This window comes from Castor canadensis, chromosome 8 (assembly GCF_047511655.1).
Source record: "Castor canadensis chromosome 8, mCasCan1.hap1v2, whole genome shotgun sequence".
Lineage (NCBI taxonomy): Eukaryota > Metazoa > Chordata > Mammalia > Rodentia > Castoridae > Castor > Castor canadensis.
In genome coordinates, this window is record NC_133393.1 from 152,703,337 (window position 1) to 152,725,251 (window position 21,915).

The 21,915-nt window shown below is 53.5% G+C and overlaps 1 protein-coding gene across 4 annotated transcripts in view; it reads right to left on the reverse strand.

The window, feature by feature from the left end:
- Positions 1–21,915, reverse strand: part of Scube1 (signal peptide, CUB domain and EGF like domain containing 1) — a 114,928-nt gene that overhangs the window by 38,102 nt on the left and 54,911 nt on the right. For 3 of the 4 annotated variants that reach the window (XM_074084634.1, XM_074084635.1, XM_020174176.2), the window contains exons 5-7: positions 15,793–15,918; positions 11,709–11,825; positions 9,000–9,089 (exon numbers count right to left, since the gene is read on the reverse strand). In XM_074084634.1, the coding sequence (XP_073940735.1) occupies positions 9,000–9,089; positions 11,709–11,825; positions 15,793–15,918 (333 nt within the window). The remainder of the gene's footprint in view (positions 1–8,999; positions 9,090–11,708; positions 11,826–15,792; positions 15,919–21,915) is intronic. The other variant, XM_020174177.2, reaches the window with a different exon arrangement.

Below are 21,915 nucleotides of genomic sequence, written 5' to 3' on the forward strand. Positions count from 1 at the left end.
TCTGACTGGACAAACGTTCACTCTTGAGCCCCATCTGTGAGGGTGGGGGCAGGATGAGCCCCCTCAGTACTGGTGGGCTTCTAAGTGGAGCTAGGCCCCGGGGGATGTGCTAGTGATGGTGCATGCGTGGGAGGAGGGTGGAAAAGGGCCCAGAGGAGCTGAGGAGGTTTCAGAGGACAGGACTGTAACCCTGATGAAGTGGAGGTGCCCAGGGGGAAGTAGAAGAGGAAGCCCCAGAAGGCTCCACCCACATCCAGCACCAGCACTGTTCAGGGCTGAGGCCAGTGACTCCCTGTGCCCACATGCTCAAAGAGCTGCCTGGGCCTCTGAGGCAGCCTTGGCATGTCCTGGACTCTGTCTTCCTAGCACACAGTCTGGGTGACTGTGAGGTTGTGACTGCTAACTCTGGCCTGGCTGTGCAGCCCCCATCCTGCAGTGCCCCCACCTCCATAAGAACTGCCCTGTGCAGGGAAGTAAATTCTGATTGGTGGAACTGTGTTCAAGGACACCAGGGGCTCAGGACTCCAGGGATGTGCTTGCTGAGTTTTAGGGAAGAGCCTCACGTTCCTGCAGAGTGGGGTGGGGATGTTCACACCAGTGCTGGGAAAGCAGAAGCCACCTGGACCTGAAGGACAAAGCCCTGCAGGTGTGTACTAGATGGGAATGGGAACCTGAGGGTAGAGGTGCCAGGAGTGGAGAAGAACCAACCAGGAGAGAGACAAGCTAATCTCAGGACAGGTTTCCTCATTTGGTTTGAGGGGTTTGAATGCCTGGTGCATTCTGAAGGACACAGAGGTTTTACATTAAGGCAGGCAGCAGGAACTGAGCCATCAGCAGCAAGCCTGTTCCAGCCCTGACTCCTGTCTTTGCTGTGGCTATGGGGTAGATACAGGGGGGCTCACAAGGAGCCTCTCACTTGAGTCGACCCTCAGGAGGGAGGTAGGGCAGCACTGCTCTGCAGAAAGCTCTAGGAAGGGACCCAAGCAAGATCACACAACTGGCAAACAGCTGGGCCAGCACTCTCTCTGTGCTGGGCTGGCCCCCCAGCTGTGTGTGACCTGGGAGGTTTGGAGTGGTCGTGCCTTTTGTCCAGAATCCCCATCAACAACAGCTAGTGTGTTCTGAGCATGGCCATGCAGTGTGGTGCACCAGGAGACAGGACCACACTGCCCGCCCTGGAGAAAGTGTGGTATGGACTGCAGCACTGTGGCCAGCCCAAGTCTGCACAACAGAGGGGAAACCTGTTTCAAACTTCTCATGGTTGCCCTAGGAACTTGGCTGAAGGCAGACACCTAGGGTAGAGGGGGCATTGTTCAAAGCCTGACTCAAGCCTCAGTGTTTCTTGGAGCTTTCAGCAGTGGCACACCTACATGTTTCTCCCTATCCTCCAGAACCCCTTGAAGGGTCCAGATTGTGGGTACCTGGCTGGCCTCTGGACAGTGCTTGGTCCCATCACCTAGCAGCACAAGCTGCACAAGGCCAGGCAGGCCCTGAGACCTTCTCCTCCTACAGAGACCTGCATCAGATTCAACTCCTCACTGGCCTTCCAGAGGGCCCCAGTGAAGTGCTAATGTCAGAGCAGAAAAGAGGGGCATACTGTCCTGAGACTGAGCATCTGCTCTGGGCCAGACAGGGCCAGGAGCTTCACACAGTGACTCATCTGAGCTCCTCCAGGGTCTACAACCCCTCTGGGCAAACAAGAAACTGAAGCTCAGACATTGGGGTTGATCCTGATGGCTGCTCTTACTGGTGCCTAGAAAGCCAGGATGGAACCCAGGATCGACTACAGAAGATGGGTCAGGATCAGGACCCAGAAAGGAAGAGTCACTGCTTAGCTGGAGTTTTGCTTCAATCACAGGAGTCCCTGCTCTAAGAACAAATGCACAGTCCTGAGACCTGAGCCCCAGCCTGGAGGCTTCCCCAGCTTCTCTGTGTCAGCTCAGGAAGCCTCACCATAGGAAGGTGAGCTGCTGACTGCTCATCCTGGGCTGTAGCTACACTGGGGCCATGCTCAGCTCAGGGGGACCCAGCTAGAGAGACACACAAGACAGGGGGCAAGGGCAGGCTGGAGGCAGTGGGAGTAGGCTGTCTCTCCCAAGGAGACAGGGGCCTGGTGGATTTCATCCCTTCCTACACTGGGACTCCTCAGATTGCGGGGAAGGAAGGGCTGCATTGCTCTTTAAGCACCTTCCATTTGTGGCTTTTTGGACACATAGGGCCTGCCTGAGTGCTGGCAGGGCTCAGGGCCAGGACTTGGGTTAGCAGAAGCAGGAAGCTGGGGTGGGGTAGAGTGGTTAGCAGCAGAGGGCGCTGAGGTCACATCTGGAAGGGCCTTGGTCCACTTGGACCAAATCCTGAGGGGCCAAGGAGGGAGGTAAGGCAGGGCTGGGGTACAGTGAGGTTTGTGCCCAAGAATGATGGCTCTGATTCCCATGTCACCATCAGCAGGATGGGAGACAGGGAGAAGGTGGGCCAAATTCCAGGGAAGAGGAACCTGGGTGAAGCAGCAAGAAGAGAGATGGTGCTTAGTTCCCCCTTGGACAGGTGCGGTGTGGGGGAAGGGGGCTGGTACAGCATCACCTTCTATCTTTGGGGTTCACCTCTATTCTCAGCTACTCCTAGTGGCCTGCTAGGCAGTATAAGGACTCTAACCAGGTTTGGTCTCCAGAAGTAACAGGCCCTAGGCTCCCTGGTACTGCCTATCTCACAGGGTGGCCTGGGTTGGGTCATATCCCTCTAAGCCTCAGTCTCCCTATCTGGGGCAAGCCATCCAGTCCCCTGCTCTTCTCTTTTTTTCTGATAAGCCTTGTGGGGCACTGCACCTCAGGCCTTAGTCAGTGACCAGAAATCAGTCACAGGTGGGCCAATTCATGACTGGGATGTAATCTGACTTCTTGATCCTTCTCAACCTGCCCGCCTCTCTAGGAGTACATGCTATATGGTCCTCACTTTATGGATGAGGGAATGACTCAGAGAGTAGTTAGGAAACATTTCCAGCAGGTGTGGCTTCCCTGGGGTGAGACATCAGAGTCCAGGTTTGCTGGCTGCAAGGCCAGAGCCTTCACCTCTCCTCCAGGTCTGGGTCCCCTGTGGGCCATGGCTGTGCAATGCCTCTGATCAAGGCCTCGGCTGATCTACCTGGGCCTGTGCTGGGCACCTGGCCCCAAGAAACTGCCCTGTGTAATCACATCCCTGGCTGCACTCGGATCTGCCTGGGCCTTTCCCAGTGCCAAACACATGGGGGCCTCATCCCACCCTCCTTTCTAGGGCACAGCAAACCGCCCCCTCTACCTGGGGGACCTCCTTCTGGAAGCCTTCATTCATGTACTGAGCCAGCCAGTTTCCCCTGAGTTCCTGTCCTGTGGATGAGCAGATAGTGAAGGCCCAGGAGGACTGGAGAAGCAAAGTAGAGTTACCCATGGTGGCATTGGGAGCGTGATGCCCCAGACAGGCTGAGTGTACACCTTGAGGGACAAGCAGAGGGGCATCTAGGAGGTGAATGGATATGTGGGGCTTGGGAAGGGGACACAGGTGGGTGGCTCTGAGTAGACAGAGGAGCTGGTGGGGAGAAGACGGGGTATGAGAGTGTCCAAATGAGAAACTACACCAGCTGGACCTCTCACGAGACTGTCATCACAGGAAGGCAGGGATTGTATGTGGCACCTACCCCCGAGGTGTCAGACACTGTTACCTCGTAGTTACCCCATTTTCCCTGCTCTTCCCTGCCTCATGGTTCTCCAGCCCTCTGCTCTGTCTGACCTCTTGTGATGAAGCAAACCCTACAATGTGCAGCCCTGCCGGTCAGGTCTTCCCTCTTTTCTCTCACCTCCACCTCCTTTGAGCTTGGCTGGGTGCGTGCACCATACCCACTTGACCCTGGGAAGCCTGGGGCTCAGAGGGAGAAAGATGCACATAGCCCTTCATGGGCTTCCTCAGGTGCCAGAGGCCTTGGTGGGGAGTGAGCAGGGCAGAGATGCCAGATGGTTGGGGAGGCAGATCTGGGGAAGAAGGGCAGAGAACAGTCAAGTGGCTGACAGGACTACCCCCATTCTCTGCTCACCTGAAAGCAAAAACTCCTGGCTGCCTTCCCTTCCTGGGTTTGTGCCCTGGGGCCCACTTATGTCAACAGCTGGCACACAGTGAGTGTTGCCCATGTACCATACTAGGCACTTTCTCTGTATGGATCATGTCATCCTCACGGCAACTCTAGGAGTAGTACATGCTGTATGATCCCACTTTATGGATGAGGGAATGACTCAGAGAGCAGTTAAGAAACATTTCCAGCAGGTGTGGCTTCCCTGCGGTGAGACATCAGAGTCCAGGTTTGCTGGCTGCAAGGCCAGAGCCTTCACCTCTCCTCCAGGTCTGGGCCCCCTGTGGGCCATGGCTGTGCAATGCCTCTGATCAAGGGAGTCACGGAGGCTGGGGCAAGATCCAGGTTGTGGCCAGCAACAAGGAGCATTGATGAAGACGGCCCTTAAAGTACAGAGTGATAGGTAAGGCTTTGGGAGCCCTTGTAAGTTCCAGAACTCTTAGCATCACTAAGCACACTCCTGGTCACACCCCAAGAGGAAGCAGAGAGGCCTGGGCCTGAACAAGGCCAGGCAGGTGCCAGACACAGGAAAGCAGGGAGGGGAGTCCTGAGTTCCCTTTCTGTGCCTTAGTGACCTCAGTAGCCAGCCACTTCAGAGCCAGCTCAGTGAAGGCTGGACAGAGCACAAGGACAGATAACTGGTGCTGTAGGACTCTGTGGCTGGGATTGCTGACCTGCAGGTCAGAAACCCTGTCCTCCTGGTTGTAAGGTCTGCTATTTGGTGCCTCTAGGAGGGGAGACTAGAGCCCAGAATGGCTGCCAATTGGAGTCCCTCAAAATGACTGTGATAGGAGGTTCCGACGGAGGGCCCTGCCCTTTGTCCAGGCTCTGCTCACTGACTGCATGGACTCCCTTCTGAAGGTTTTGGTTCTTCACGTGTGAAGTGGAAACAGCTGCCTTGGGGGCTGTGGGGACTACTGGAGAGCTGACCAGGAAGTCCTGGGCCACACGCAGGGGGGCAGAGCAGCATGGGTAAAGAGGCTGCTGGGGAAGGTGGGTGCCTGCTATGGGGTGGAGGGCCATCTGAAGGAGCAGATGTAGCCCACACCACCCAGCACATTCACGTACCAGGACTGGTTTTGGAGACTCATGGGCCTGGCTAAGCTAGTGAAGAAGGGGTGTGAGCTCTGACCTAACAGAAGGCCCCACCAGCCCAAGTTGAGCCATCTGTTTTAGGCCTAACAATGGCCCCTAAAAGGCTTGCATTTCAACTGCCAAAACCTGCATGGCACAGGGTCTTGGGAGATGGGATTAAATAAAGGACCTGGGGCTAAGAGATGACCCTGGATTAGCCATCTGGATGCCCAATGGGAGTGCAAGGGTCCTTAAAAGTGAAGGGGGTGGGGCAGAAGGGGGCAGGGAGAGGGCTGTGAGGACTAAGGAGAGTGCAGTCCCAAGCCTGCTGGCTCTGAAGATGGAAGAGACTTGAGCCAAGCAACAAGTGGCCTCCAAAAGTAGGGACAGATATGGCAAAGGACAGTCCCCTAGTGCCTCCAGAGGGATATAACCACCTCCAGAGGAACACAGCCCTGCCATCAGACACTTGCCATTAGCCCTTGGAGCCCTGTATCAAGTTTCTTTCTTTTTTTTTTTTGGGGGGGGGGTAGGTATTGGTGTTCGAACACAGGGCCTCACACTTGCCAGGTAGGCACTCTACAACTTGAACCACACCCTTACTCCTTTTGTTTTTTAGTTATTTTTCAGGTAAGGTTTCAACAAGTTCTTTTGCCCAAGCTGGCCTCAGATCAAGATCCTCCTACCTCTGGTCTCCTACATAGCTGGAATGACAGGTGGGCACCATCATGCCCAGCTTGTTGGTTGATGTGGGGTCCTGCTAACATTTTACCTGGGTTGGCCTTAAGCTGTGAACCTCCTGGCCTCCACCTCCAGAGGAGCTGGGATTATGGGCAGGATTATCATGCCTGACTTTCCTATGTCAAGTTTCTGACCTGCAGCCCATAGCTGCATAGTTCAAAGCCACTGAGGTGGTGGTAATTTGTGAACAGAAGCCACAGAGAGCCAATATACATCCATCCTGGGCCCACTGTGTGTGCATGCGTGTGTGTGTGTGTGTGTGTGTGTGTGTGTGCGTGCGTGTGTGTGTGAAATGCTTGATTTAAGACCCAGGGTGACAGGCGTGACTTGACATCTCAGTAATAATGCTGGAGGGGTCCCTGGCCTAGTAGAATTGATCTGCACCCTTAGCTGGGCACCCACCATCTCACATGGGAAGTCTGTCAGATGAATGACATGTATCACTTTAACCTTCAATTCAAACATCTGAACAGTTTTAGTGGGACTCTGGATTGCTCTGTGTTTTGAAGCCTCTCACACATCACTCGCCCTCATGCTGGCCAGTCTGCACATACAAATAGCAAGGACTGAGTGACACCAAGAGCCAAGGTGGGCAGGGCTGCCTGGCCCCCAGGTGAGCTCCCTTCCCTGCCAGGGGTTCTCTCTCCATTCCCACTACAAATGGACAAGGACAGCACCCACTGTTTGAGCACTTCCTTCCCAGCAGCAGGGTCAGAGCCACTTGTCCTTTCCTTCCCTCTGTGGTACCCACAAGAATCAGTCTTTTCTGCCTGGCACTGCCAAGGGTGGAGTTCTGAGCTGGAAGTTGCTAGCACCTTCCCAGGAGTGATGCTGAGGGCTTTAGTGAAGGCTGAGGTCCAGGTCGCTTCTGGTCCCTAAACCTGGGAAGCTTCGTAATCAAAATGTTATAACTTGGGTGCAGAAAGAAGGCGGGCTCCGAGACAGGTAGAGTGCCTCGGTTTTAGTGCATATGTGTGTGCCCTTTGCCTTTTGCTTCTGTCCTGGCTCTTGGACAATTTGAGATGAGGCAGCTAATTCAAGATGACTTACAGGTTTCTAAGGGATGTGACCTCTGCAGTCTGGGCACAAAATATCTCTGGAAGAGTTTAGAGTCATACAGCTGGAAGAGGCATGAAGTCTAAGTTCTGCACTTCTCTTTGGGGAACGCCTGCAACATGTCCCCAGAGCCTGGCTCTGAGCTACTGTCCCACTCGTGGGTGGCTCATTCTCTAGAGTGGGGTATGTGACCCTGGACACTCATGCGGACAGAAGGTTCCACTGAGTGTGCAGAACGAATCTGCTTCTGATGTGTGGATACCATGGAGAAAGGCAAGCTGGTGTAGACTAGAGGTTCCTGGCTGGCAGAAGTTTCCTAGGCAGGAGCCCTCAATCCTCAGTCTTCCATGCCACTACCTGATGGGAGAAGGGGCCTCTGTCTCTATCTTTCCTACCCACTCTGGAAACAGACTCTATGACAAGTGGCATCTCTGAGTCAGAAGGAACCTGTCAGGGCATTTTGGCCATCATGCAACTGCAGTACAGGGCTACTTGAGAGGAACCCAATGTCCAGACTCCAGCAGGCCCTTTGAGCTCAGACCTTCAGGGTCCCCATCTTCTTTCACACTAGACCCTCATCTTGGTCCTGGGATGGGTCACTGGCATGGATTGTAGAACTAGCTGGAGCTCCCAGTGTCTCAGCTTCCCCACCTGCTGCTGATCTTGTCCTTGGTCTGTCTTATCTCTCACCTTGGGACCAAACAGGGCTCCAGCTGCCTTCCAGTCTTGGAATCTCCCCAGATAATATGTTCATGGTCTCTCTTAGAGGTCACCAATACGGGCAGCATTAACATGTAAGGATGACCCAATTCTGGTTCCCCTCACGGTCTAGGCTGCTCTCCGCACAGGGCCTGACTCTGAGGGTGGTGCTTCTGTACAAGACAGAAGAGGGATGGTCACCTCTCCTTTCCCCCACACCTTGCCTCTATTCAGACACCCTGGCAGCTGCCACCTGTCATGTTCATTGGAGTTGTCAGTCAGGGGCCAAAGTCCAACAACACCCTGTGTCGACCGAAGGGACCACTTTCAGGGACAACTTGTGAGAATTATGAGTTCTTGAGCTGGGGGCTCCACACGAAGATTACAAAACTAGGTGGCCTCTCTGGGACCTTCAGGCTCTGACTTCAGGGCCTGTGACCTCAACACTTGAGACAGCCCACATGGCCATGACCTGGGCTGCACTCAGCTATGCAGGGTACTGTGTGATCTTGGGCAAGCCCTGTACCCCAGGAAGGGTCAGTTTCTTCTTGAGAGACATAGGGACTGTTCCACCTGACCACAGCTGCCAAGCCTAGTGTGAGCCATCACAGTGTCACCAGGTAGGCTGTGACAGCCCCAGGAGACTGCAGCTGTGCCCAAAAGGCTCAGGGACTGGTATGACCCAGAGGACAATGGCCCAGAACTGTGGGGATGGCCAACGGGCAGAGGAGGAAGGAACCTGGAGACAGAGCTGTTTCTCTGGTCTGCACTCTGCTCTGCCCAGAGCAGTCTCCTCTTTCTCTCTTTCTCCTCCTGCTGGCCCAGGGGAAACCCTGCAGTAGGTCTCCCAAACACCCTGAGAACGATGTGGCTTTTCCCCAAGAATAACAGTTGTGCTGCCCAGAACCCGTTCCACACTGGGGCTTGCTTGGCTGCAGAGTCTCAGTGTGGCTTCACTGATCCTGGGACCCTAGCTGCACATGTGGGTGTTCACTGAGAGTGGAGGAGGCTCACAGCAAAAGTCTCCTGCCACGCTCAGGCCATTAGACATGGGTGCTGGGTTCCCTGCTATAAACACACAAAGAAACAAATGTGTTTGATGGGGGGGTAAAATGTTTTAAAAAGGAGAAAGCGAATTCCCATCTGAGTGGAGCTCCCTCCCCACGCACACACGGACAGACCCCACATCACATCACAGAGCTATGCACACACTTGCACCCCACACAGCACACACGCTCACACTCACACACCAGCACCCCCCACCAGCATACACGTGCTCGCACCCACAAGCACACAAAGGGCAAGGAGGACAAAGGAAGTGGAAGAAAACTGTTACCCATGAGGAGCCGCCGTTTCACCCGCTTGTCCACATCAGCTACTGACGTGGCATTGAACTGAGAGCGCTCAATTGCAGCCTCATCCTTCTCTAGAACACAAGTAAGGGACAAACATGGAGCCGGTGGTTAATGAGAGCCCACTTCCCACGGCCCAAGACAGTCAGCCTCTCGGCGTGGCGCACACAAAGCCAATACAGCATGCCGGGTCAGCATGGCGTCCTTGCCAAGGAGCCAGTCCCAGGAACCTCCAGGCCGGTGTGCACAGGGCAAAGTGAAGAGGCAGCAAGGGGCTGGGGAGGGCGTGCAGACAAGGAGGGGTGGCCACAACATGACCTAGACACGGAGGGACACAGGCCCCTATGCAGACACACAGTGGATGTGGCTGAGGTCAGAGCAGGAGGCCTGGCACAGAGGCCACAGAGGCAGACAGCACACCATGGCTCACAGAGACAAGCAGTTACAGACACCCACGGCTTAGGCAGGCACAGGACAGGGGACAGGGCCGCGAGGTCCGGTGATGGATGTGCCTGGAATGGCAGATGCCTTTGTCACAAGCACGTGAAAGTGTGTCACTCATGCAAAATTAAGATTGAAGCATACGGAGGGACACACACACACACATACACACATACACACCACCACCACCACACCACACAACAATGGATCCCATTGGACAGACACAGAAAGACCAGGGGACCGATATGGGCAGCGCTGGTTGCCTGCTTGTCTAGAGGACCAGAGCTAAACATTCAAGTGCTCAACAAGGGGTTGCAGAGGGGTCAGTCATTTTAGGAGCGTGCAGGAAAGAAATGGTCCCAGCTGGCCAGGAAAACTCTGGCTGCTTGGCACAAAGCTATGCCAAGATGCCTCCTAAGGGGCACAGAAAGGTTAGCTAGCTTGAGCTTCTCTGCTCAGTTGGAAATGTGCAGAGATGCTGCTCCCAAAGGTGTGGAGCACATGGCAGTGAGCAAAGTCAGGGGAAGGGTTTCTCCTCCTGGCCTGGAGTGGAAGCCACAGAGGTGGGAGCTAGGTAGGAAAACAGTTTCTCATGAGAGGGGAGGGAAAGCACCAGTTTGGGAAGTTAGATCCAAGCAGGGACTGTCACATGCAGCAGACGTTGAAAAATTTAAAAAATGATAAAGGATGAATCAGAAGGACACAGACAAGAGAGGTGTTAGACACAGGCTGGGGGTATGTCTGCCCAGCAGCTGTATGTGTTGGTCCAGCAGCCACAGGGCAGGCTCCACTGGAGACGGCAAACCCCCAGGAGACCTCAAGCAGACGAGACAGGAGGGAGGCCAGGGTGTCTGGGCAGGACAGCGAAGGGAGAGAAGCTGGAGGACAGGAGGTTCTAGGTGGGATCAGGCTGCAATAGAGACACTGGTCTGAGACCCAGTTTGACTTAAAAATTTTTTTGTTTTGATTGGTTGGTTTGGTTTTGGCTTTTGGCTCTGAAAATGATTAATGAACATCAGTTATCAGACAAGACAGGCAATCAGGGACCATCACCAGAGAAGCAGGAGGAATGAGATAAAATGAAATAAAAATGGCTGTCTGAGAAGAGATCACACAGAGGAAGGGAGACCCACCGCAGGCAGCAGCACCCTGGGATGACAGCCCCAACTACAGAGGGGATGGCCTGGTACCCCCACCCGACCAGCGCCCAGCTCCTGGAAACACGAAGGAGCAGTCATGGGACAGAATGCGGCAGCAGCCCTGGGTCTCTTGTGCTTCCATGTGCTCACCAACCCCCTTCTTGTCAGTTGAAAGTCCCTCAAGAAACACCTCCTGAGCCCAAAGTAAGAAGTGGAGCTTCCACAGAAAACCACAGCCATGAGCACTGATGCATGGGTCCAAAACAGTGGAGGGAAAAAGAGGGTGAACTCTGGGTGCTAGTTCTGCAATGCTCTTTTTCTTTTTCTTGGTGGGGCGAGTGGTACTGGGGTTTGAACTTAGGGCCTCCCGCTTGGTAGGCAGGTGCTCTACCACCTGAGTCATGTCCCCAGCCCAGAAAGTTCCCTTTTTCTGTTAAAAAAAAAATCTGTTATTTTTATGTGGGAGAAAAAACTACTAGTATCAGTAGCATGAAATAATCACAAATATCCAAGCCCCTCAACTTGGGGATTCAGGCCTGGAAGAAGGAGGTAGCTGTGTCTTGTCAGGATTCCATAGAGCAGGCAGTGACAGGGAGGGAATGTCGCTGACAAGGGACGTGGGGCAGGGGGATCCCTCAAGAGCTGGGTTGGCTTGGGATGAAAAGCAGTCAGAAGTACCCACACCCTACCTGGATTCCCCATTCCATGTTCTGAGGAAGCATCTGGGTTTCCAGACTGCTGTGAGCAGCACACAGAACTCACAGTGGTCACAGATTAAATGAGGGAACACCTGTCCTTCAGGACAGACAATATACTTTGGAGGCACAGAGACCACCTGCCCCATAGCAGGCCCAGCATAGAGGACCAGGACAGCAGAAACCCCACTAGGGAGGCCTGAGTTAGGGGTCCCTGGGGAACTTGGTCCCAAGGGTCTCTGGGATGCAGGATAAGTCTCCACAAAAGTTGCCCTTGGGGATGCCTGCCATCCTCATCACCACTGTGGGGACTTCCTTTTCTTATTTCCCTTCTGCTTTGCCTGGGACACGCGGACTGCATGGGGCACCCATGGGAACAGGATGGCTTGAGTTGGTGTAGGCAGCAGCACCTACTTACCAATGCACGTCCGACCGTCAGTGTGGAGGGCGTACTTCTGGTGGCAGCCACACATGGGGCCCGTATCTGTGTCCTCGCAGCTGTGCTGGCAGCCTCCGTTTCCATAGTTACAGGTTACTAGTTAGGCCCCAAGTGTACATACGTGTGTATAAACAGAATGACAACAGAAACGGTTAGTTTGTTAGCATTGGCTGTTTCTTTTGGGGGTAGGAGAGGAAAGTGAGGGCCTGCAGTGGCCAGTGAATGGCTTGCTGAGTTTTTCGGGCAGCACACACTCTTCCTTGCCCTGGAGAACCTCCAGGGTCTCCAATGGAACTGCTTGTCCCTAGAGGTGAATGAGGCGGGGCTGAGAATGGACTCTGGTGTTGTACATTTCCACAGAGCCTTCCACAGTTATGCGCCCAGATGGGATAAGCTGGACAGTTTTATCCTTCCTAGGTCGCAAGGCACCTGAACACTGCCTGTTTTCATGGGCAATCGTCCGCCAGCACCAGGATGTACTCAACAAGTTGTGGGGAGATGGTGGCTGTGGTTTGAGGTGACACTTGTTTTCTTAGTTCTGGCAGAACTCTGTTCTCTGCCTGTGTTTGGGATGTGTGGAGGGCTGTGCCCACAATGTCTACCTTTCCTGGACCCCAGTGGCTAGCCATTTCAAGCTCTATTCCTTCCTATCCTTGGATCCTCCCAGAGCTTGGCAATGCCCAGACAGACAGAACTTATACAAGTCAGGGTCTGCAGTCTGTGGTGTGCTGCTGAGAATAACCTATGTAAACCACGTCACATGGTTGGCACCATCTATGCCTGGAGGATCTGGCACCTTTCAGTCCAAAACAGCCGAGCCCAGGTATTCCACAACATCAGCAGCCTGCTCTGCTGAGAAGCGGGCTGGACAAAAAGGAGCTGGCTGAAGTAGAAAAAAGGACAAATTAAGGTTATTTGAAAGAACTTACCACTTTCTAGGAGACAACAAAGGGATCCAAAACCTCTCTGGCAGGGGCCCTGGGAGCCCCTGCTTTATGATGGCTGTGAAGGGGCTGCAAGGTGCCAACTACCTGAGGGCTAATGGCAAGTCAGGGTCTGGAGGACAGCCTGCCTTCTTGGATACTTTGACTGTTGGGCCACACTTGTGTCTATACTCTTTACTCACTTGGCAAACCCTAATGATGAGCAAAAGGACATCTCTGACCAATCCTGGTCAAAGGGGCCCCAAATTCCAAATGGTGAGAGTTTGAAAGAACCACATCCTGCTAGGCTGCCCACTCATTGGAATGACTGGGATGTCATGGGTGGCAATTTCCCAGGAAGGACTTCAAACATTTCACAAGTGACTTCTGCAGCGGCACCTCTCAGGAGCTTCTCCTTCATGAGAGCACCATGAGCATTACTGAAAGCAGGTGGCCTCTGAGCCTCAGACACATGCAGTCTCCACAGCAAGTGATGACAGAGAATGGCTTGACAGGGACAGGTGTCCCCAGTGTCCAAGACACTGTCTTCAGTAACCAGGGATTCTCCTGGACAGCCTCCTCTTGACTCGACTTCCAGAGTGAAGTTTCAAGGGCCTGGAAAATGCTTCAGGAGACCTGAGTAGGGCCTCAGCAGAACCCTCGGCCCCCTTCTCCACAGGGACGCCTCTCTCTCCTCTTAACACTCAGGGGAGCCAGCATCCTCAGCCCAGCCTCTCCTCTCTGAAACAGCTCAGTCTCTCCAAAAGGAAGAGACCCAGGGAAGCCAAGAGTTCAGGAGTCGCAGGCTTTCACAGATTTAGGTAAGGGGAGGAGCTCAGGTGGAGCCTGCCCTGGGCTGGATGTCATGGGCTTTTCCAGGACTGAGTGTCCCCTTCAGAGTGAGTATGGGTACAGCTGGGGAGACACAGTGAGAACACTGTGGACAGTTCCTCTTCAACTCTGGGCTCCTGGAGATGGGCTGCTCCTGAAAGTGACACTAATTAGGTAACTCCAAGGTCCCCTGCTCCCTCCACACAGGCCTATGTGCATGTCAGAACCCCAAGGGCTGAGGCTTCAGCTTGTATGTGGAAGTCCATGTGCCCCCAGCTCTGGGCAGACCAGAGGCACGGACAAAGGTCCTCACCTCTGGCAGGGCTCCTGGGCTCTGGAGGGATGAGGGAGTTTGGTGCAGAGCCCTGCAGCTCCCTCTATCACCCTGGTCCAGAGAGGCTGGCTTAGCCCCAGCTCAGCCCCAGACCAAGTTTCTGGACTGCAGTGACCACAAGGGCTTCAGTGAAGGCCTCTGAGCTACTGTTAACCCTGCATCATGAGTCACACAGCAGCTGTATGGGCTGGGGAGCCCCTTCCTGGGGGTCATTGGGCTGTCACCCACTCCTTGGCTCCAGATATCATATCTGGCTCTTCACACCTTGGTAGCAAGGGTTGGACTATGGATCCTTGAATGAGCAAATGTTCCTGGGGTTGGATTTAGCCTGTCCCTGACCCAGGGGTGGTTAGGATGGGGGTGGGAGATCTTAGCTGCTCACAGATCCTGCCTTGCCCCTGACCCTTCCAACAGTCAGCCCCCTCAGGAGATGCTCTGGGCAAACCTCCCCTGTGAGGCATTTGTCCCAGGTGGATTATAGAATTAGGTAGCAAGCTGGTCCCAGCCAGGCTGGCTGGCAGCCCTGTCTCCACGCCCAGCTTAGCCCATGTTCTGACTGAAGGATGTCCTGGCCCTTTCTCATGAGGGCATTCAGACCACTCTATGGTAGGACATGGAGAGCTGGAGTTAGTGTCTTCTGCTGTGCCAGTGGCTGGGGGCAGGTGGTTTCTCTGCAGTTAAAGGCATCCATATGGTGAAGAAGAGACGGGCCAAGCTGGAGCCCTGTTTGTTCTGCTTTGGTGACAGCACACATGCCTACCTTTATTTTCCCATGGGAAAGAGCCAAAGGCAAAGATGAAAGCCAGTCCAAATCTCTGCCACACCCAGGGCAGAAGGAAGTCCCTGCTTTGGGGAATGCAAGGATCACACATGGTGGCTGGGGCATGAGCTCCTGGGGACAGTGCCAGGTGCATGTGGGCCCCCAGGACCTTGGCAACTGTTTCAAGTGAGCTTGAGTTGGGAAAGATGTGGTGAGGTGCCTATGGGAGAACTGGTAACAACTGAGAGTCACAGTGACTTAGGATGGTGACTTCTGCACAGGATGAGGAAAGAAAAAAGGTCACATCCTGTATGCTGGCTATTAGTCTCTCACTTCTGTAGCTCAGGTGAGGATATTTTCTCTAGGGAGAGTTGGAACCAGGCTCCTTGATCTCATTTTTTACATCACACAGAAAATCTGATGAAGCCTTTGCCTCTTGCTGAGATGGAAAATGCTAACCGCCGCCTCTCTTGGTTCTTGGCAGACTCAGAGCAGACATGACATCAACTCAGGTAATGTCAATCTGGGTATCACTGGCCCCAGTGAGCAAGAGGTCACATCCCACCATTTTCCCCAACAGCTGTCAGGAGGATATACTGGATCCAAAACTCTGGGGACAGGTGAGTGTATCTAGCCCTGTCCCCCTTCACTTCGTGGCTGGGCGCCTGCTAGGATCTGGGGCCTGTGTTAAAGGCTGGGTTACACTGAATCCTGCAGCAGACCTTCAGGCAGGTCCTGAAGTGGCACCTCTGGCTAGAGGTGTCCTTTAGCCCAGATTGCCTGGGACTCACTGCTTGCAGTTAGCCCTGCAGCGGTCACTGTGCATTCTGATTGTTGACCCTAGAAATAAGGTCTGTGCTGCCAAGGACAGGACTCCCCCAGGATCACTGTCCTCTGCTTCTCTATTCTGTCCCTTTACTGAGGGCCGTAGGCCTGGGAGGACCTACGGCCTTTAGAACTTTGAGCCCTTGACCCTCCACGCCCACAGGAGAATTCAGGCTCATGTCCCGAATAAGGTCCAGGCCAACTTTTGAGGTTGTGATGGTAGGAAAACCCCAAGCCCCGGGCCACAGCCACTGTCCCTCCAGCCTCCCCCAGGTCCCTCCACAGACCCTGCCCTTTTCTCCACCCCATGGGCTGAAAGCCCTTCCTGACTACAAAGCAATGGCGGGAGACGCATGGGGGTGTCTGACCCATTTGCCTCCATCTACCTACGTGTGCAGTCCTTCTGGTTTGGGGCAAGGTCAAAGCCGGGCCTGCAGTCGCAGGCCACCCCACCTTTGGGCGTCTCCCGGCAGATGTGGGCACAGCCATGGTCTTTGTTCATGCAGTTCATACCCTCTGGGAAGAGAGACAGACAAGAGAGGTTGGGTTGGGAACCAGTGACAGAGGGAGAGACATAACTTCAGGCTTGCAAAGAGATAGTCAATGAAATGGCACAGTCCAACAGTGTGTGCTTGCATGGCTACTGCATATGCCACACACATGTGCACACGCCCCCCCAGCTCCCAGACACAGGTGTGCTTCTTAGTGACACTCCAAGGCCACTGTGCCCAGGTCTAGAGCTCAGGGAGCTGAGCTGGAAATACAACTCAGGACCTACAGAGGCAAGGCTCCTGCCTGAGAGTGGGTTGCGGGCTGAGGTCTGCAGAACTGCTGTCTGTCAGCGCCACTTGCCCCTCTGCTTAGTCACTGTAGTTTCAAAAAGGACACTTTCCTCCCTTGCTTAGCAGGCTCTGCCTCCGTTCCCTGTCTGCTGGGAGTAGTTTGGACCTCCTTCCGGTGACCCCAGTTGATGTTTATCTTCCTGGTGATTTGTGAGGAGTTTCCAGAATTTATGAGGTCAGGGGTCAAGTGAGAGGCGGTAGGTCACAAGTCCATCAAGAGGCCACAGGCAGATGAAAGGGAAGGGCCACTGACTGTGTGCACATGGGCTCTGGAACCTCACTGCCACTACCGACCTCAAGGAGCATGGGAAGCAAAGTGGCCTTGGAGCACGGAGAGAAACCCATAGGTGGTGAACACATAGGGATCCTCGTTTCCCCAGGAGACACACTGGCTTCTTGTCCCAGGGGAGGACAGCCAATCTTGACCTTTTGCCTTGTAGACAGGGCACACAGCAATACAATGCAGAATGTATTTAAAAATATTAATTCCCTGGAAGCTATCATACAGATAAAAAAGTCTAGGGCTGTGAGGGTGGCTCAGTGGCAGAGTGCTTGCTTAGTATGTGTGAAGCATGGGTTCCATCTCCAGCCCAAAAAGAAAAAAAAAGAAAGAAATGAATGTAGCCTACACTTTGCTCAGCTCTAGGGTAAGAGCTGATCTCGCCTGGTTTTACAACTCTTATTTCTACATCTTGGCTTTCTCACATATTCAGGTTAAGTTGTTGCACTGATGCAGAGTATACTATGTAACCAGTAATTAATTACATAAAGCATGCCAACTATCTGCTCTTTGCAGGAAGCTTCCATTTCCTAAGAAGACACTGACCCTCTCCTCTCTCATTGCACTGTGGCATGGTCACACAGGCAGAGGTGTGTGCTGATCACTGCTTAATGACCAGCAGGCGGGACTGGTCTTCAGCCCTTAACAACTTCTGTGTGTAAACACTCGCCTCAGTTGACTTTCAGTTGAGTGGAGCTGGGCTGCAGTGTGCACGTTGGGCTCTTAAGTGGATATGAGCTAGCCTTAGCAGGTTGCTTTCTTAGTGAAGTCACCATAAAGTCAGGCAGACATGGGTACGGACCTGGCCTCTCCCACTAGCTGTGTGCCTTGGAGACAACTGTTATACTTCTGAAGTCTCATCTGTAAAATGGGCATGATAACCACTGCTTCTCTGAGTATGTGTGCAAATTAAATGAAGTCACAGGGAAGGAAAATCCCAGGCACACAGCAGGCATTCAACAATAGACCAGGTGTCTCTATAGGCCCCGCTCCTTTTATTTTTGTGGGACTGGGGTTTGAACTCAGAGCTTGGCACTTGCAAAGTGCTCTACTGCTTGAGCCACACCTCCAGTCCAGGGCCTTGACTTCTGAAGGTTGACTGTCCTCTGCTCATCTGGAGAAAGGTGGCTTCCAGCTAGGGCCCTGGCAGGCTGGAAGTCCCACTAGAGGTAGCTTTCAAGAGAGGGACTTTCTTGGGAACTGAGACACATTCAGGTTCTCACCAGGTCTTCTGGGGCACTCCTACCTGGCAAGGGTGTGACTAGCCTCCCAGATGATCATTAAGGGCTACTGTAAATGGAGGCTCAGAACCCAGGGCTACCCTTCATTCCTGCTCATGGGGCTTCTACAGCTCCACTTCTTCCCAGCTTGTCCCACCCATCTACCCCTGCCTTAAGCACATACACCCTGGGATGGAATCTCACACTGCCAATGATCATCCTTGACAGGTGACCATCCCCTCCCCCACCTCTACTTCTCCCTCCTGGGACACCCTCTCCTGGTTCCCATAAATGAACTCCTAGGCCTGTCTGAGACTCCATCAGTTCTGCAAAGCCTCCTGACGCCTGGGCTCTACAACTCCTATCTCCTACACCATGTTAATTTCCCAGAGCTGCCCCCTGGCTGGCCCAGCACAATGCTGTAAGCAGATTCTTCCTAGGCTGGGAAGAGCCCGCTGGCCCTGTTTAGCTCAGACTTATGTGAGATGAAGAAGGGAGATTGAATTTCCATTTCCAGCCAAAGAATCACAATTTACGAGAAGCCCTGCTAATCATCACCAGCCATAAACTTGTCACTGGGGAGCCTACGAGTCCCTGAACCTTGGACCACAGAGTACTAGGCTTTAGAAATCACCCCATCTTTTCCCTCTCACGGACTTGTCATCTTTCCTTTTGAGCATACAGACTTTAATTGTGAGCCAAGAGGTCAGCCTTGTTATTTGCTGGCAAAGGATAATTTGGAGCCGTAATCTAGCATGACTATCAAGTATAGTAAGTCACAGTCCATGTGACAATCAGCAGTGATGCTGCACAGCTGGGAAGGGTGAACCCCAAGCCCATCTATGGTCCCAAAGGTCTCAACCTCAGTCCTCTCAACAACTGTGGGAGAGAAAGGGCCTCCCTCTCCCCTGGAGCCCGAGGGCTTGGGCTGAGCCTCTTCACTATGGCTCCATTCAGGTCCCCTGCACTTTCTGCTTGGGTCTCGCAGCCCCAGCTCCAGCATAGGAGCCCCTCTGTCTCCAGTGAGGTGGAGATGACTCTCTACTCGGTATTCCCAGAAGTTCCAGAGCTTTGATGTACATATTTGTGTGTTGTAGTTACTGATTATCTACCATATAAGAAAGGAACTTAAAAATAGAATTAAAAACATATTGTATGTTAACATATATATTTTTATCAAAAAGTGTATTTTTCAAAACAAGGGGAAGGTGGGCCTGAGGGGTGCACCCTTGAAGCCCTGGCAGCTGCAGGGACTTGGGTGGGCTGGGATAAGTGGCTGTGTGGCCAGCTGGTTGCTGCAGAGGGAGGCTGGGATCCACGTGGTCTGAGTGCTTCTGGGCAAATGAGAGGTACTGGGGCACCACCACTGCCACATTTTAAAGGACGAGAATGACCACTCCAAAGACAGCTACAATGCTCAGTCTGGGGCCACTTGGTTCCTCAGCAGCAGGTGTCCTGGCAGGGCTGGGTGCCAGCACCAGAGTATGGTTGTGCTCACCAAATGAGGACATAAAAAGCCACCGGGAGCCCTCAGATGTCCTGGCCACGCTTGCCACCATCAGGGAACCCTGAGGAGACTGCAGCAGAGGAGGGCCAGGGGCCTCTCATGGACCACTGCCTGCTCAGATGTGGAAGGGAAATGGCATATTCTTCACCTCTCAGGGCTGCTGAGAAGCTCAGAGCAGATGGACTAAAGTGTAGCACAGAGCAGGTTCTCCACAAAGTGTCACTGTTACTATGGTGCTTCTCTCTGCACCTTCTTCTCTGCAGGACCAAATGGGATGGCTGCTTATGTCAGTCTCTTCATCCAGCCCTAGGCAACTTGGGGGAGACCCAATCTTGGTGGAGTCCCCAGCACAGGGCCTAGCACAAGGCGAGGGCTCAGCAAACAGTGGCTGAGAGAAAAAAGAGGACCAGTGGGGAAAGAGAGAAGGGTAGAAAAGGAGAAGAGGGACAGGAATAAAGGAATCTTGTCTAAGAGCAGGTCAAAACCACTGTCTATTGAAGGGCAATGCGAGAATATTGTACGTATGGCTCTGTGGTCTATGAATACATTTCAGGTGCCTGACATAGGAAGTTCACGAACATTAAAGGTTCTGAGAAGTTCGGCAATCACTGTGGAAAAGTCTCCTTCTCCTCTTCATTTAGCATGGTGTCATGGACTTAGGGCTCACTTCAACTTCTCACCATACAGAGGAGGCAGCAGGGGCACAGGGACTGGGTGGCAGGCTAGGGCAGGCATTGGGCATCCACTCTACCACCTGGAGCACATGGGGCTTCTAAACTCAGGGAAGAATGATGGTGGACTCCCTCCTTGCCCTCTTCTAAGAGTGCTGTCCTGAGGGCAGTGAGCTAAGAGCAGGAAGCCACCTTGTCCTCTCCTGTAGGTAGAATTCTGGATGGCTGCCACAAGGGCCTCAGGGCCAAGTGGAGGTTCGAAGGTGAGGGAATGTGAGGTACTTGGTATCAACCACTTCTGTCCCAGAAGACTGCTTTGGGCTCCTAATTGGAAGCTGCTTCATTCCCACCCCAACTCCTATGAGCAGCCAGTCCCCTCTGAGTCCAGTCACCATCCAGCCCCACATCCAGGGGCCCAGTCCAGGGCTGGCATAGAGCTTTTGTGAGCTCGTGGGACTGAAGAGCCCTTCTCAATCTGTACTCCCATGGCCCCCTGCTGTATCACATCTACTCTTGGGAGCCAAACTATAAGAGCCCAGAACATATGGGGAATCATGAGTGCCAGGATCAGAAGAAAATCTTGCTCTTCTCTCCTCTTTGAGGGAATCTGAGATGTTTCAGAGCCTTCCCAGAAGTCCTGGTCTGCAGAGGTCTGGTGCCCGTAAGGCCAGGCTGCCCGCCAGGTCAAATCTAATCTGATCCAACCCATCCAAATCCAATTATGCTCTGCAAATTTGGAGTGAGCGTCTCCTTGGTATCAGGCCCATCTGAGTGCAATGAGGAGACAGGCACTTTGCTGCCACATCCCCTGCTCCACAGCCAGACTCTGCCGTGTGCCGTGTGACCTCGGCCAGTTCACTTCTGAGCCTTGGTTTCCACCTGAATGGTCCTAGGTTCTGTGTCTCAGGTGCATACTCCATGTGCAGCCCCCTTCTCTGTTGCTATGGTAACTTCATCAGTACTACCACTTTGTACTTCTGTGTCCCTCAAACACAGGGAAGGGATGCAGGCTGGGAATGTGGAGCAGGAGAAAAGAACAACTGCCCTGCTCCCTGTCTGCCCCCTCCCCCCAACTTGAAAGAAAGGGGTTTGCCTTTCCTTTGCTTCCTCAATAGAAAATTAGGGAGCCAAGTAAGACCCTGGAGCCTTGAAGACTAGGAGGAGGCTCTGCCTCAGGCAGTCCAGGCCTGCAGGCTACCCAAGCCAGGCAGGGGAAAGCAAACTCAGCTTGTATGGACTTTGAAGAGGATGGACCAAGACATCAGAAAGGCCCTGTGTGGTGAGGCAGGGCCCTCACCCAAGAGCATCTCCTCACTCTAAATATGGGGAACCATGAGTGCCAGGAGCCCAAGTGTCCCAAGAGCAACTGCAGGGGTTGTGTGGGGGGAGAGAGGACTGTGACAACAAGGGCAGTTGCCTAGGGGCTGAGCTCCCTGCCACACCTGCAGATAAGTCATCAGGCTAGCTATGCCCAGGCCAACACTCGGGGGATGTATGCTGTGGTATTACATACCCTAAGCAGACAAGAACCCTGAGGCAGGCACAGGCCTATGACAGAGCTAGGGTAAGACTGGAAGCCAGATGGGATGGTGGCAACTCAGCCCCTCAGAAACTTGCTGTAGGCTGATGACAACCTGAACTACCATTTATTGAGCACCAACTGCACACTAAGCACTTTACATCAATAATATTGAAGCCTCTTTGATAAGTGATCCTGACCTCCCCTCCAACCATTTGCAAGTGAGCAGAGTAGAATGGTACTTTGCCCAGAGGGCATGGTGAGGAAGGGTGACTGTAAACCCATGCTTGACCCAGAACCTGTCTTCCTTATGGACTCCCAGAGGCTATGGATATATCTGCACACCGGAGGGTGGGGGCAGGGACGGGGTAGGGAAGCCCCCTGGCCAGCCCTTCTTTCCCTTAGCTTTTCTTGGTTTGATTCCTCAGCCAGAATGACCCAGCTGCCTGCCACCACAGCCATTTCCCCACTTCT